The sequence below is a fragment of the Callospermophilus lateralis genome, chromosome 7, assembly GCF_048772815.1.
Source record: "Callospermophilus lateralis isolate mCalLat2 chromosome 7, mCalLat2.hap1, whole genome shotgun sequence".
Lineage (NCBI taxonomy): Eukaryota > Metazoa > Chordata > Mammalia > Rodentia > Sciuridae > Callospermophilus > Callospermophilus lateralis.
Genome location: NC_135311.1, coordinates 115,315,955 through 115,328,795, shown reverse-complemented (window position 1 = coordinate 115,328,795; position 12,841 = coordinate 115,315,955). Strand labels below are relative to the sequence as shown.

At 37.3% G+C, this 12,841-nt stretch overlaps 1 protein-coding gene across 3 annotated transcripts in view; it reads left to right on the top strand.

Annotated features, from left to right (window-relative positions):
* The window catches only part of Macf1 (microtubule actin crosslinking factor 1), a 221,715-nt gene that overhangs the window by 50,468 nt on the left and 158,406 nt on the right, over positions 1–12,841 (top strand). For all 3 annotated transcript variants that reach the window (XM_076860679.2, XM_076860680.2, XM_076860681.2), the window contains exons 16-21: positions 260–421; positions 1,777–1,881; positions 2,721–2,816; positions 3,832–3,957; positions 6,755–6,907; positions 7,973–8,127. In XM_076860679.2, coding sequence (XP_076716794.1) covers positions 260–421; positions 1,777–1,881; positions 2,721–2,816; positions 3,832–3,957; positions 6,755–6,907; positions 7,973–8,127 — 797 coding nt within the window. The remainder of the gene's footprint in view (positions 1–259; positions 422–1,776; positions 1,882–2,720; positions 2,817–3,831; positions 3,958–6,754; positions 6,908–7,972; positions 8,128–12,841) is intronic.

Sequence of the window (12,841 nt, the reverse complement as noted above, 5' to 3'; positions counted from 1 at the left end):
CTTCTATAAAGGCCTTATGAGTTCTATCTTCTGCCTAAGATTGACAGTGGCTAGGGGAGACTTATACCAAATTTGTAAAACTTGAATTCATGGAGAATAAACCAGTAATTAAAAAAAGCAGTCTCTGGTGTGAGGATGTGGCTCAGTGGTAGAGTATTTGCCATACATAAGCAAAGCCCTGTGATCCACTGCAAAAACAGGCCAGCTTCTATAGATGTGGAAGCTCTCGGTCTAACCTGAAAACCTTTACTTTGTCTAGGAGACTTCTAGCTTCCGGATGAGACACCTTCAGAGCTTGCATAAATTTGTCTCTAGAGCTACTGCTGAGCTGATCTGGTTGAATGAGAAGGAGGAGGAAGAATTAGCATATGACTGGAGTGACAACAATCCCAATATCTCAGCAAAGAAAAATTACTTCTCTGTGAGTCTAACACAGCAGCCCTGTCATGCTTATTTAACAACAGCAGGAGGACACTTGGGGCTAGTCTGCAAAGAGCCTGGTTTTCTGGAGCTGCACTCTGACAGAGGGAAATAGGACCCTGCTCAATGCATCCATGCATGTGAGAAATATATGTGGAGAGAGGAGCAATGGAGCTCCAGATTAATTTATTGAGAACTATTTAAGAAGGCTGAATCTTGGATGAATTGAGCAGCAGTAACACAAGTTGGGTCATTTCCAAAACAATATAGTTTTGTAGTAAAATTATAGGCTTTGGAGTGATGCAGAGCTAAATTCAAATTCTTATTTCTCCACTAACTAGCTCTATGACCTTGGGCAAATCATTTAATCTCTCTGGACTTTTGTAAAATGGGATAAAAGCCTCTTCAAAGGGTTATATAAAAGGTTGAGTAAGACTTATTAATAAGCTAATCTAGGCAAAGCACTTTGTAAAGGGCTTAGTATTATTTAATTGGGATATACTCTTGGCTTCCCACAAATTTCTGAATTCTTTTTATTAATTCTTCTAATAACACTTTAGTCTTACTTTGTAAAATGGGCAAGAAAATTCAACATTGAACATGTGGGACAATGCTTTTTTTATTTTTTTTCAATGGAAAATGTAGTAAGTAGGGTTATTTTTTTGCTACTATCAGTATTTTCATACACAAGATTTTAAAAGATTTTGAATTATGCAAATAGGAAGCTTTTTTGCTAGCACTCACTTTAATTACTTGAATCCCATTAATTTAGGATTCTTAAAAAAATGTGAGCTTCTCCGATGTAGAGAAGAGCAAGGGAGTCCTCTGAAGTGAAGAGGAAAGAATGGGTGTTGTGGGAGAACTGAAATTAAGCTAAGGTAGACATGTAAGAAGTGCTCCAGAAGCATCAGGGAGAAGAAGTGAGCTGGTGTTTAAACTGAGTCCTGTAGTATTAGTAGAATTTAGTGTCAGAAGGACCTTGTAGGCTAACAAAGCCAGTTGGTCAGTGATATTGCTCTGCTGTGTGTCCTGTTCTAGTGTGGGGCTGACTTGAACACTCCATTGTGTTCTCCTACTTTACTCAGATCTGGCTCAGGTCTCATGTCCTTAAAGGTAATAAATAATAAAATTTATTATCTTTACTGACTGTCCTTTTGCCCTCTTTTGCCCCCCCCCCACCCACTGATTCTAGTCTTTTGGCCCTTTTCTGAAATCCTTTCGCATGTGCTGTTTATATGTGTCATTTTGGCACCAATCCTGTGTTTTAGATTCAAAGTAGGACAGAGGACACTTTTCTTTTTTATTGCTACCCTCTCCCTTTGTAGAGCTTATTAAAAAACTGAATTCAATTTTCAGGAGTTAACAATGGAACTTGAGGAGAAACAGGATGTGTTTCGGTCTCTACAAGATACAGCAGAACTGCTGTCACTTGAGAACCATCCAGCTAAGCAGACTGTGGAGGTATGAGACTTGAAAATGTGTGACGGTCAAACATTCAGAAGTTGTTGTTATAAAAAATATTCAAATATTCAAATTGGTGGGTATATTTTGGAAGGAGTATCGGGGATCATTTGTTTTGGATTATTTCCCTTTTCATTCCATGCTGTTTATAGTCCACAAAAGCCTGCAAACAGTTTTGATGGTCTAAGAAGAATAATAAGAGAAACATTATGAGACATTGACTCCTAACTGTATGGAGGAAAGTGACTCAGATTATATTTCTTCAGATAACTGTCCAGATATATTCAATTTTATTTGAAGAAATAAAATTTTTTATCTTTACTGACTGTCCTTTTGCCCCCTTTTGCCCCTACCCACCCATGTCTTTGTCCTAGAAGAGAAGCAGTTGAAGAATCCAGGAGAGATTTATGTGTACCTAGGTTTTGCTGGTCAGTTCATTTAGTTGTGACTTAATTTGGAAGAGGCCTTTTCTTTTCTTTTTTTAAAAATATTTTTTAGTTTTAGGTGGACACAATATCTTTATTTTATCTTTATGTGGTGCTGAGAATCGAACCCAGTGCCTCACGCATGCTAGGCAAATGCGCTACCACTTGAGCCACATCCCCAGCCCCGGAAAAGGCCTTTTCTTTGTGATCCCTTTTCACATAACCCTGTTGAATAAAAGGGAAGCCTCTTTCTCATGGGAAGCTTTGAGCAGATGCCAGTCAAGTATCTCCATGCCTCTTCTCTTGACTTCTCTGTCATCAGCAGAGTTTTATTTGGAAGGAGCATCACACACACATATATATATCGAGCCTGCCAAACTCATGCCCTTCTGTCTCTGTGCTTGGTCCTTGCAGGCATATAGTGCTGCTGTTCAGTCTCAGTTGCAGTGGATGAGGCAGCTATGCCTGTGTGTTGAGCAGCATGTGAAAGAGAATGCAGCTTACTTTCAGGTATGGTGGACTCAGTATGTGTGTGCATACCTGTGGTAAAGTTGAAGTTAAAAGTACATCTATATCAGATAGCTTTTACTGTGTAAACTACCTCCAAAAAACTTAGTTTCTTAAAACAGCAATCATTTAGTTAGCTCATTTTGGGCTGGCTCAGCTGAGTGGCTCTCATCTTGCCTGTCCTATGCATAGCTGTGTACAGCCCCCAGGTGGGCAGGCAACTGGCTGATCCCAATGGCATCATCACTCATGAATCTGACACTTGGCTGGGGTGGTAGGATACAAGGCCATGTGTCCTTATCATCCAGTAGCCTTCACAAAGTATCTGTTCTACAAGCAGCAAGAAAAAGCAAATCCTGTGCACAAGTACATTTTTCTGCTGCTATTAGATGTATTGATGTGCCATTGTCAAAGCAAGTCACATGAGATGCCCCAGCTTCAAGGGAAGGAGACAGATTTCACTTCTTGATGAGAGAGAGGGGAGTTGTAAAATATTAGGACCATCCCTCCAACCTATAGTCTGTCACAACATAAAAGAATACACTGCTTGTTTTCATGAAAGGGTAGAAGAGGAAATAAGCTGTTATCTCTGTTTTTATTCTAAGTCATCTCTTTGACTATTTTGTAATCATATCAATAAATTGAAACGCTGATTCACTTAACCTATAAGCTTTTCATGGAATAGACCTCACAGCCAAGTGCTGTCACTAGTCAGAAGTCAAGAGGAAAGAGCAGTGATTTCTGATGGTGAAACAGGCTAATTTTCTATAGAGTTTAGTAGGTTTTATGGCTGTCATCACCAACATTTTACTGACATGTTTTTTTTATGCCTTCCTATTTGTATTTCTGTGGCCTCTGTTATGAACTATCCCTATTTGTATTTCTGTGGCCTCTGTTATGAACTATCCCTAGTCCAGTAGAGTGTAATCAACTTTGCTAAGCTTGGCCCAGTAGGATTTTTTCCTCAGTTAATATCTCGGTGTTCTGGTGTACTGAGCACAAGCTTATGTTCCCACAGTTCTTCAGTGATGCCCGAGACCTGGAGTCATTCTTGAGGAACCTCCAAGACTCCATCAAACGAAAATATTCCTGTGACCACAGCACCAGTTTATCCCGCCTTGAGGACTTACTCCAGGACTCCATGGTGGGTGTTGTCTCAGTGGGGATGGTTACTCTGAGAAACCCAGTAAACTATATCAGCTGTTGCTGTTTATATCCTTAAAAGCTCCAGGGCAGTGAGTCATTCTTATTATACAGTTTGGCTCCCATTCAAAGAGAGTTTAGTCAATTTTGTTCTGTCTCTTTTACTTTTGTTTCCTTAAAGAAGTTACTAATGAGATTTCTTTGGGTACTCACTAATGTGAAGGCCTAGTTACCTCCCTTGAGCCACTCAGGGCTCTTCATATTTTGTTTGCATTGTTTCTGTTTTAATGCAATAGATAGAACCAAGGATGAAATACAGAGCATAGGTAGCAGGTTTCAAGGGTATTAGCAGGTAGCAAATTTGGTGTGAGTTTTTTTGCTTTTGTTTTTGTTTTTGTACTGGGAATTGAACTTGGGGCACTATACCACTGAAACAGGGTCCGACTAAGTTACCTAGGCTGACTTTGAACTTGCAGTCCTCCGTCTCAGCCTTCTGAGTAGCTGGGATTATAGGCATGCACTACTGCACCTGGCTCAAATTTGTTTTTACTCTTCTTACATAAACAGGAATTTTTAAAAAAAGTTGGAATGGGGGAAGAAATAGACTTGAATCAAATTTTTCTCCTTGGTTAATTTCTTTTGGTAATGATGAGGTGTTAGAAAATTGCTTTTAATTAAGACAAACGTTAAAATCTCATTTAGATGTAGGCAGTATTTGTCCAATTTATTTATGTAGCAATATTAACTTTTAAGAAATAGTTTTAGATTTAGTTTTTAATCTAAGTCAATTTTATATTCATTTTTTTCCAATGAATTATTCCTTCAGGAGAACTGGTTATAAAATCAGTAGCAGAACTACTTATATTTACTGAATGCATTACATAGAAGGCAAGACAGGGCTCAAATTACATTTCAAATTAAAATAGTAGAAGTGTTTTTTCAATAAGGAAATCACTTTTCCTATGTGAGAAGCTAAAGGATTCTCACATTTCAGTAGAAAAATTCTAAATGAGAGAACTAGAATAACCCAAATTAACTTTTTTGTTTTGTTTCTGTGGGTGAGATTTGGGTGTTTGTGAACATTAGTTGAGGTTTTTTTTTGTTTTGTTTTGTTTTGCTTGGTGGTGGTACTGAGGTTTGATCTCAGGGCCTTGTGCATGCTAGGTAAGCATTTTACCACTAAGCTTCCTCCCCAGTCCAAATTTTTAAAAAAAATGCTTTCAAATATAGTAGTAAACCTTTACATTCAGTGCTTCACTAGGGCAATAGAATGTTAATTTAATTAATTTGGAATGAAGGAGAAAAGCCTGACTTTTCGGTTGTTTTTAAAAATGTTTCTCAGAGGTACTCCAGTTATGAAGGAGGAATATAATCCCTGGCTATTATGTCCTCCCTTCCACAGAGTACCTTCCTGTCATAGGGTAACTCCTCTGCAATTGTCATATCTTCTCTTCTCGAGGGTCGCTGCTCTGTTCCCTCCTCTCCAGGTCAGGGGCATCGGGTTGGCGGCGTCATCGGGGCATGGAGTCACCTGGGTCTGCTCCTCAGCTTGTCCGTCAGGTTCGGGAGCATCTGTCCTGGCTTCTGGTTCTTTTCAGAACTTTTACCACGCTGAGCACTTGATCTCTGGAGCTTGAGATGTTTGGCTGTGGGTTAGACAGAAATTGACATCTTTATTGCAAGGAAACTGGAATGGGTAGACCAGCTCTCAAGTATGGAAGTATGGCTGTCTCCCTGATGTATTCCATTCCTCTTTCTTAACTAATAAGTTAAAGTTGTATTTCTTCCAATCATGCTCCCGGGGACAGGCACAGGTAGTTTGTTTAAGCATTTCTTTTTCTTTACATGCATATTCTTAATTCTTAAATGACATTTCTTAACATTATTAACTCTTTCATCACATCTATATCCATCCTAAGAAAGCCCTCTTTTGGGGACTTTTATACCTCACAATGGGCTTGAAACATCCTGCTTAATAGATAAAGGTTATCATTTACTCTCTAATGGAATTGGTCGTAGATTACTACCAATTTTGTTGACAAGAAGTTCATTAGCTTTTAAGATAATTGGATTTGCAGAGATTTGACTTTCAACTTTGCATGATACTTCATTCAAACCAGTCAGATTTACATGAATATAGCATGGCAAGATACTAAAAGGTAAACCCTAAATCATTTATCATAATGCTTTAACCAACAGTATTTATTTGTTGGTTCAAGAACTAAGATCTTTCTCTAGAAAGCTTAATTCAATTTGAAAAAAGGAAATACTTGAAGTAGAGCTTGGGAGATAGAAATATTTTAAATTAAAAATTAAAATTTAAATTAAAAATTTTAAATAGCTCAACTATCTTCTCCTAAGCAAAAATGGGAAGAACTGGTTTCTACTGATGATAAAATGAATAATAATAATGATATGGTTCTTATTATTATTGTTTTTAACTTCTACACTTTCTGAACTGTATTTAGGGGAATCCTTTATTAGCTATTTAGCCTTATTTTGGCAGCAGGAAGTTTATTTTTGTTTTGTTTTTTTGCATGTGGCTTTGGGGTCATTGAAAAGGGTACAGGGAGAAAGCTACCATTTAGAGTATAGAAGTACTTGATAAAAGACAGAAACATTATTTTCTTTTTTCTTTATCTTTGTCTAAATCTTTATCTAAGATGGCTCCACCAAGGATCCCTACTTAACTGAGAAATGACATTCTCTTAGGGAGTGGAGCAGTGAGTTTTCATTATTGTCTTAGTGACCCTAAGTAGCAACAATAATCTCCTTTTGATTTTCTTCTCATTTTGTAGGATGAAAAGGAGCAGCTTATCCAGTCCAAGAGCTCGGTTGCCAGTCTTGTTGGAAGATCAAAAACCATTGTTCAGCTAAAGCCACGCAGTCCAGACCATGTGCTAAAGAGCACCATTTCTGTGAAGGCCATCTGTGACTATCGGCAGATTGAGGTGAAGGGATAGAAAGTTTACCTCTAGGGCCCAGAGGGAAGGAGAGAAGGGAACTCTTTAGTTAGGATTATGATTATAGGGAGTCATCAAGATATTGAAATGTTAAAATTAGAATTTAAATATGCTCAAATCCCCATCATACCCCCCCCAAAAAATAGACCTCAACTCCACAATCTTAATCTGTTACGACCCTTGGTGATTGGTACCATCATCGATCTAGTTGCCAGAGAATTGACAGAAGTGGGACTTTGTGATACCTGGGAGTTATTTCCCACAGATAGTAGGACAACCAAATCAATATTAAGTTGTAAATATCTCCTAAGTACACATCTTTCTGTCCCTGCTGCTACTGAGTTTCTTTCACTTTGGTTGTCATATCAGCATTCTTATTTTGTACATTACCTCTGTAGTCAAGACTGGGCCATGTCCTCTGCACTGTTCCTGTGTAAACTGTATTTATCACATAATATTGTTACTTTCTACTATACCAGAGTGTGTGGAATACAAAGCATGTTTGTCTGCTTACCATTGTGTTACTTTATCTCAGCAGGCACTCATAGTTATACAAAAGAAAGAATAAATAAAAGAGTAGGACTGCATTTTTCAGTGTCACAGCATTTCTGTCTCTAAAATAGGGATAATAATGTTGATTACTTTTCTCTCAAGAGATAGACTTGATAATTCCACAATGCTAAAGTATTTTCAGGAGTCAGAGTAGAATGATAGGAAAGGAAGAGAAGGAAGTAACTCAAAGCAAGTTGTGATTATTCATGTTCAATTAATTTCTACTTGAATGGTGTTTAGTACAGAGATTACTCTTGAGAATCTTATAGACTCCTTATAACCATCATACTCTATTACTTGACATATAATAGGCATTTGATAAACATTGGTTTTCTTGATTTATTTGTTGAGTTGTGGATTTATATAATCAGGATCCCTAAGTGAAAGCAGTTTTTAAGCAGATTTTTCTTCTTAAGGATTTCATAGCCTTGGAATCAGATAGCAGGTAATAATGGGCCATTGGTTTCTCCACTAGCAATAACTTGTGACTTTGTCTCTCAGATCACTATTTGTAAGAATGATGAGTGTGTGCTTGAAGATAATTCTCAGCGGACCAAATGGAAGGTGATCAGCCCCACGGGGAATGAGGCAATGGTGCCCTCAGTCTGCTTCCTCATACCCCCACCCAATAAGGATGCCATTGAGATGGCCAGCAGGTAACTGTGCTCAGCTGCTACTCAGTGCCACCACCTCAGCTCTTTGACCTAGCTGAACTGATGTAAGGATGAACTCATGTTTGTGATCTTGAACAGAACAACCAATTGTAAAGGTTCTTCTAGTGAAGACCTCCTGTTAGGAATATCAAGTCTCACATTGCAGCCACAGTAGATCTTCAATAAATCCTTTTTGCTCAGTTGAAGTATATTCAGTGATATTTCCTTTTAAAAGAATTCTTGGTTATAAACAGCTTAATCTAAGAGAACTGATTTTCTCAATGACAGCAAATTTATGTTCTATGAAAGTAATATATGTATATAGTTTAGAAAGTTGAATTATACTATATAGCTTATTATAATAAAAACTACTGGGTACCCCTGTAGTTCCAGCTACTTGGGGGCTGAAGTCGGGGGATCACTTGAAGTGAAAAGTTTGATTCTGGTTTGGGCAGCATAGCAAGACCCCCATCTCTTAAGCAAACAACAACAACAAAAAAAAAAAAAAAAAAAAAAAACTAGTGATAACCCCTGCTTCCAGAATTGCACTTTGCAGAGTCAACTATTTTAAATTCTTTTGGCAGATTTTTCTGTTTTAACTCCAAATTTCTGAATAATGTGATTATTTTTCCCTGCTATTTCCTGATTTTTTTCAACTTTGGAAATTTCTATTAACTTCTTACTCTAGAAAATTAACATTTAGCTTTCTCTATACTCACATGCATATATACTTCCCCTTTCCTTGTCTTCCAAATGTAATTAGGAGCTATAGAGTTCTCTAGAGGGCTTTTGTGAAGCAGTCCTGCCTCACCTCTCTGAACTTATCCCCTTGCTTGTACTCAGCTGTGGTCATTCTGCTGAGCTCTGTTTCTCAAACACAGAAAGCATAGTCTTGCCTCAGGACCTTTGCACTTCTTCCTTCCTCCACATGTTTACATGATTCCCTCCCTTATTTCATTTGGTCAATCTTATTGCCCTTGTCATTGCTGTCCCCATTTTCATTTTGTCTTTTATTCATCTTTAATTTTCTTCAGAACAGTTAATACTGCCTAGGAGATTATATATGTGTTATTGCCTCTCTCTTATTAGAAGTTTTTGTTTTATTTACCTCTGTATCTTTAACATCTAGAGAATCATTTCTGGCACAAAGTAGGTACTCAGTAAATGGTTGTTGAATGAAAGAATGAATGACTAGGTAAGTGTATATATATATGTGTGAATAAATTGTTTATGTTTTCTTGAGGAAGGTAATCAATTTTTTTTAGTTTGTTTACTTGTCCATTTGCATATTATGGTTATCTTCAAAGCCTTCCCTTTTTTTTTTATTTTTTTTTATTTTTTTTTTATTGGTTATTCAAAACATTACAAAGATTTCAGAATCACATCGGTTACACATCCACATTTTTACATAATACCATAATAGTAACTGTTGTATTCTGCTACCTTTCCTATCCTCTACTATCCCCCCTCCCCTCCCCTCCCATCTTCTCTCTCTACCCCATCTACTGTAATTCATTTCTCTCCTTATTTTTTTCCCATTCCCCTCACAAACTCTTATATGTAATTTTGTATAACAATGAGGGTCTCCTTCCATTTCCAAGCAATTTCCCTTTTCTCTCCCTTTCCCTCCCACTTCATGACTCTGCTTAATGTTAATCTTTTCCTCCTGCTCTTCCTCCCTGCTCTGTTCTTGGTTGCTCTCATTATATCAAAGAAGACATTTGGCATTTGTTTTTTAGGGATTGGCTAGCTTCACTTAGCATAATCTGCTCTAGTGCCATCCATTTCCCTGCAAATTCCATGATTTTGTGATTTCTTAGTGCTGCGTAGTACTCCATTGTGTATAAATGCCACATTTTTTTTATCCATTCATCTATTGAGGGGCATCGGGGTTGGTTCCACAGTCTAGCTATTGTGAATTGTGCTGCTATGAACATCGATGTGGCAGTATCCCTGTAGTACGCTCTTTTGAGGTCTTCAGGGAATAGTCCGAGAAGGGCAATAGCTGGGTCAAATGGTGGTTCCATTCCCAGCTTTCCCAGGAATCTCCATACTGCTTTCCATATTGGCCTCACCATTTTGCAGTCCCACCAGCAATGTATAAGAGTACCCTTTTCCCCCAAAGCCTTCCCTTTTATTGCAAAAGGCCTTTAATATGGCCAAACACCACAGACATTTTCATTTTTCTCTTTTTTTAATTTAATTTATTTTTTTAGAGAGAGAATTTTTTAATATTTATTTTTTGGTTTTCGGCGGACACAACATCTTTGTTTGTATGTTGTGTTGAGGATCGAACCCTTCCTTTATTTTATTCATTTATTTTTTATGGGATACTAAGGATCCATCCCAGTGCTTCGCACTTTATAGGCGAATGCTCTACTGCTGAGCCACAACCCCAGCCCCCATTTTTATCTTTTCTTAGAAACATCTTCCTTTCCCAGTCTGCACATGTTCTATAGGCCTGATTCAGAATTGCCTCTAGCATTTCACTTCACCTTCACTTGAGGATTCACTTCACCTTTCTGTGATAGATCACGGATTCCTAGATTCCAGGTCTTAATGTACTGGTTCACTGCCTACTTTAGTGAAGTACATTTTCTAGAAGCTAACTGAAAAAGATTGCATGGGAGGTAAATTTTTTGAGACCTCTCATATCTGAAATTGCCTTTCTTCTCCCTTAATAGTTATTGGTCATATATATAATTGTTTTGGGAATTATTTTCACTCTGAACTTTGAAGACATTGCCTTACTGGTTTTTGTTGTTGTTTATTTGTTTGTTATGCTCCAGGGATTCTGGCTGAGATGTACAGAGCCATTTTCATTTTTTATAACCCCCACCCTTTTTTAAGGTTTACATAATAGTAAAGTTCATTTTTTGAAGTGAGCAGCAGAATTACTAGTTTTGACAGAGTATATTATCATATGCATTTTTCATCATTATGATGCAGGATAGTTTGATATCTCTATGTTTCAAATGAAATCTTTATTTTTCTGGGAAAACTTTAGACTCTTTGTTTCTAAACTGTGAAAAGCTGAATGTGCTGGCCTGTATTTATAATCCTGGCTACTCAAAGGCAAGAAGATCTTGAGTTTGAGCCCAGCCTGGGCAATTTATTTATTTATTTATTTATTTATTTTATTTATTATTTTTTTTGAGAGTGGGAGAGAGAGAGAGAGAGAGAATTTTTTTAATATTTATTTTTTAGTTCTCGGCGGACACAACATCTTTGTTTGTATGTGGTGCTGAGGATCGAACCCGGGCCGCACGCACACCACTCGAGCGCGCTACCGCTTGAGCCACATCCCCAGCCCCAGCCTGGGCAATTTAGTCAGACCCTATCTCAAAATAAAATAAAAACTGAAAAAAGAGAAGAAAAGAAAAAGTTTGTTTCTAATCTGTGGGTTAGCCTCTTCACATTCTAATGAACATAAACGAGAAATTTTTCATTCAGATCTTGGAAGTTTTTCTCTATTTCTTTAATTATTTTATTCTCTGTTGTTTTTATTTTCTCTATTCAAGAATTCCCATTTGGCTGGGCACAGTGGCACATGCCTGTAATCCTAGTGACTCGGGAGGCTGTGACAGGATAGTGGGTTCAAAGCAGCCTCAGCAAATTAGTGAGGCCCTAAGCAACTCAGTGAGACCCTGTCCTAAATAAAATACAAAAAAAAGGGTTAGGGATATGGCTCAGTGGTTAAGCACCTCTGCATTCAGTCCCTGGTTCCAAAACAAAACAAAAATAACTCCCATTTATCAGTATTGGACCTTTTGAGTTGATTTTCTAATGTTCTCCTGTTTTCAACTTTTTTTCCTTGTATTTTTATTCTTCTTTAAAGATTTCCTGAATTTGACTGAAATTTCAGTAGGATTTTTGCAGAAAGGGAAGATAGAAAAATGGATTTTGTGTCTCTTATTTCTCACATTTAACTGATATGTTAGCTTCTTGTTTTCCATCCTATTATTTGTCTTAATTTTCTTCTCAGGTTAATAAAATTCAGGGTAACTGTTTGTAGGTGTGTCTGTATCTGTTTGCAAGCCTTCTAGAAATTAAGATTGAATGCCTAAAAAAACAAAAACAAAAACAGAAAACAAAAAAACCTTGGGGCTGGGGCTGGGGCTCAGCAGTAGCACAATTGCTTATCATGTGTAAGGCACTGGGTTTGATTTTTTTCAGCACCACATGTAAATAAATAAAATAAAGGTCTATCAACAACTAAAAAAAAAATTTTTAAAAAAGACCCTCAAGCCCCACATTCTGCAGTTTCCTTTTATATGAACTTCTAAAGTTGCTATTATTTTAAAAATATTTTAGCACTTCTATAAATATGTAGAAGATAGCAAATCAGTTTTTAAGCATTGATGTCATCATTTTTCAACAATTCCAAATGGGTCATTTGGTCTATACTTTTCTCTATTATTGTTCTCCCTGTTTATTTCTTCCCTTTAGCTTCTTGTAATCGTGTTACATTCAGATAACATTTGTAAGACTGCTAAATAGTATTGTAAAAAATCCAAATGGAAGATCTCAATATAATTCTAAAGATTCCTGTTCCATACCTGGTAGTGCACACCTATAATCCCAGACTGCTTGGAAGGCTGCAATAGGAAGATTGCAAGTTCAAGGCCAATCTGGGCACTTAAAAGCTTTTAAAAAAGGGTTGGGGCTCAGTGGTTGGGAACTTTCCTAACATGTGCAAGGTGCTGGGTTCTTTGCC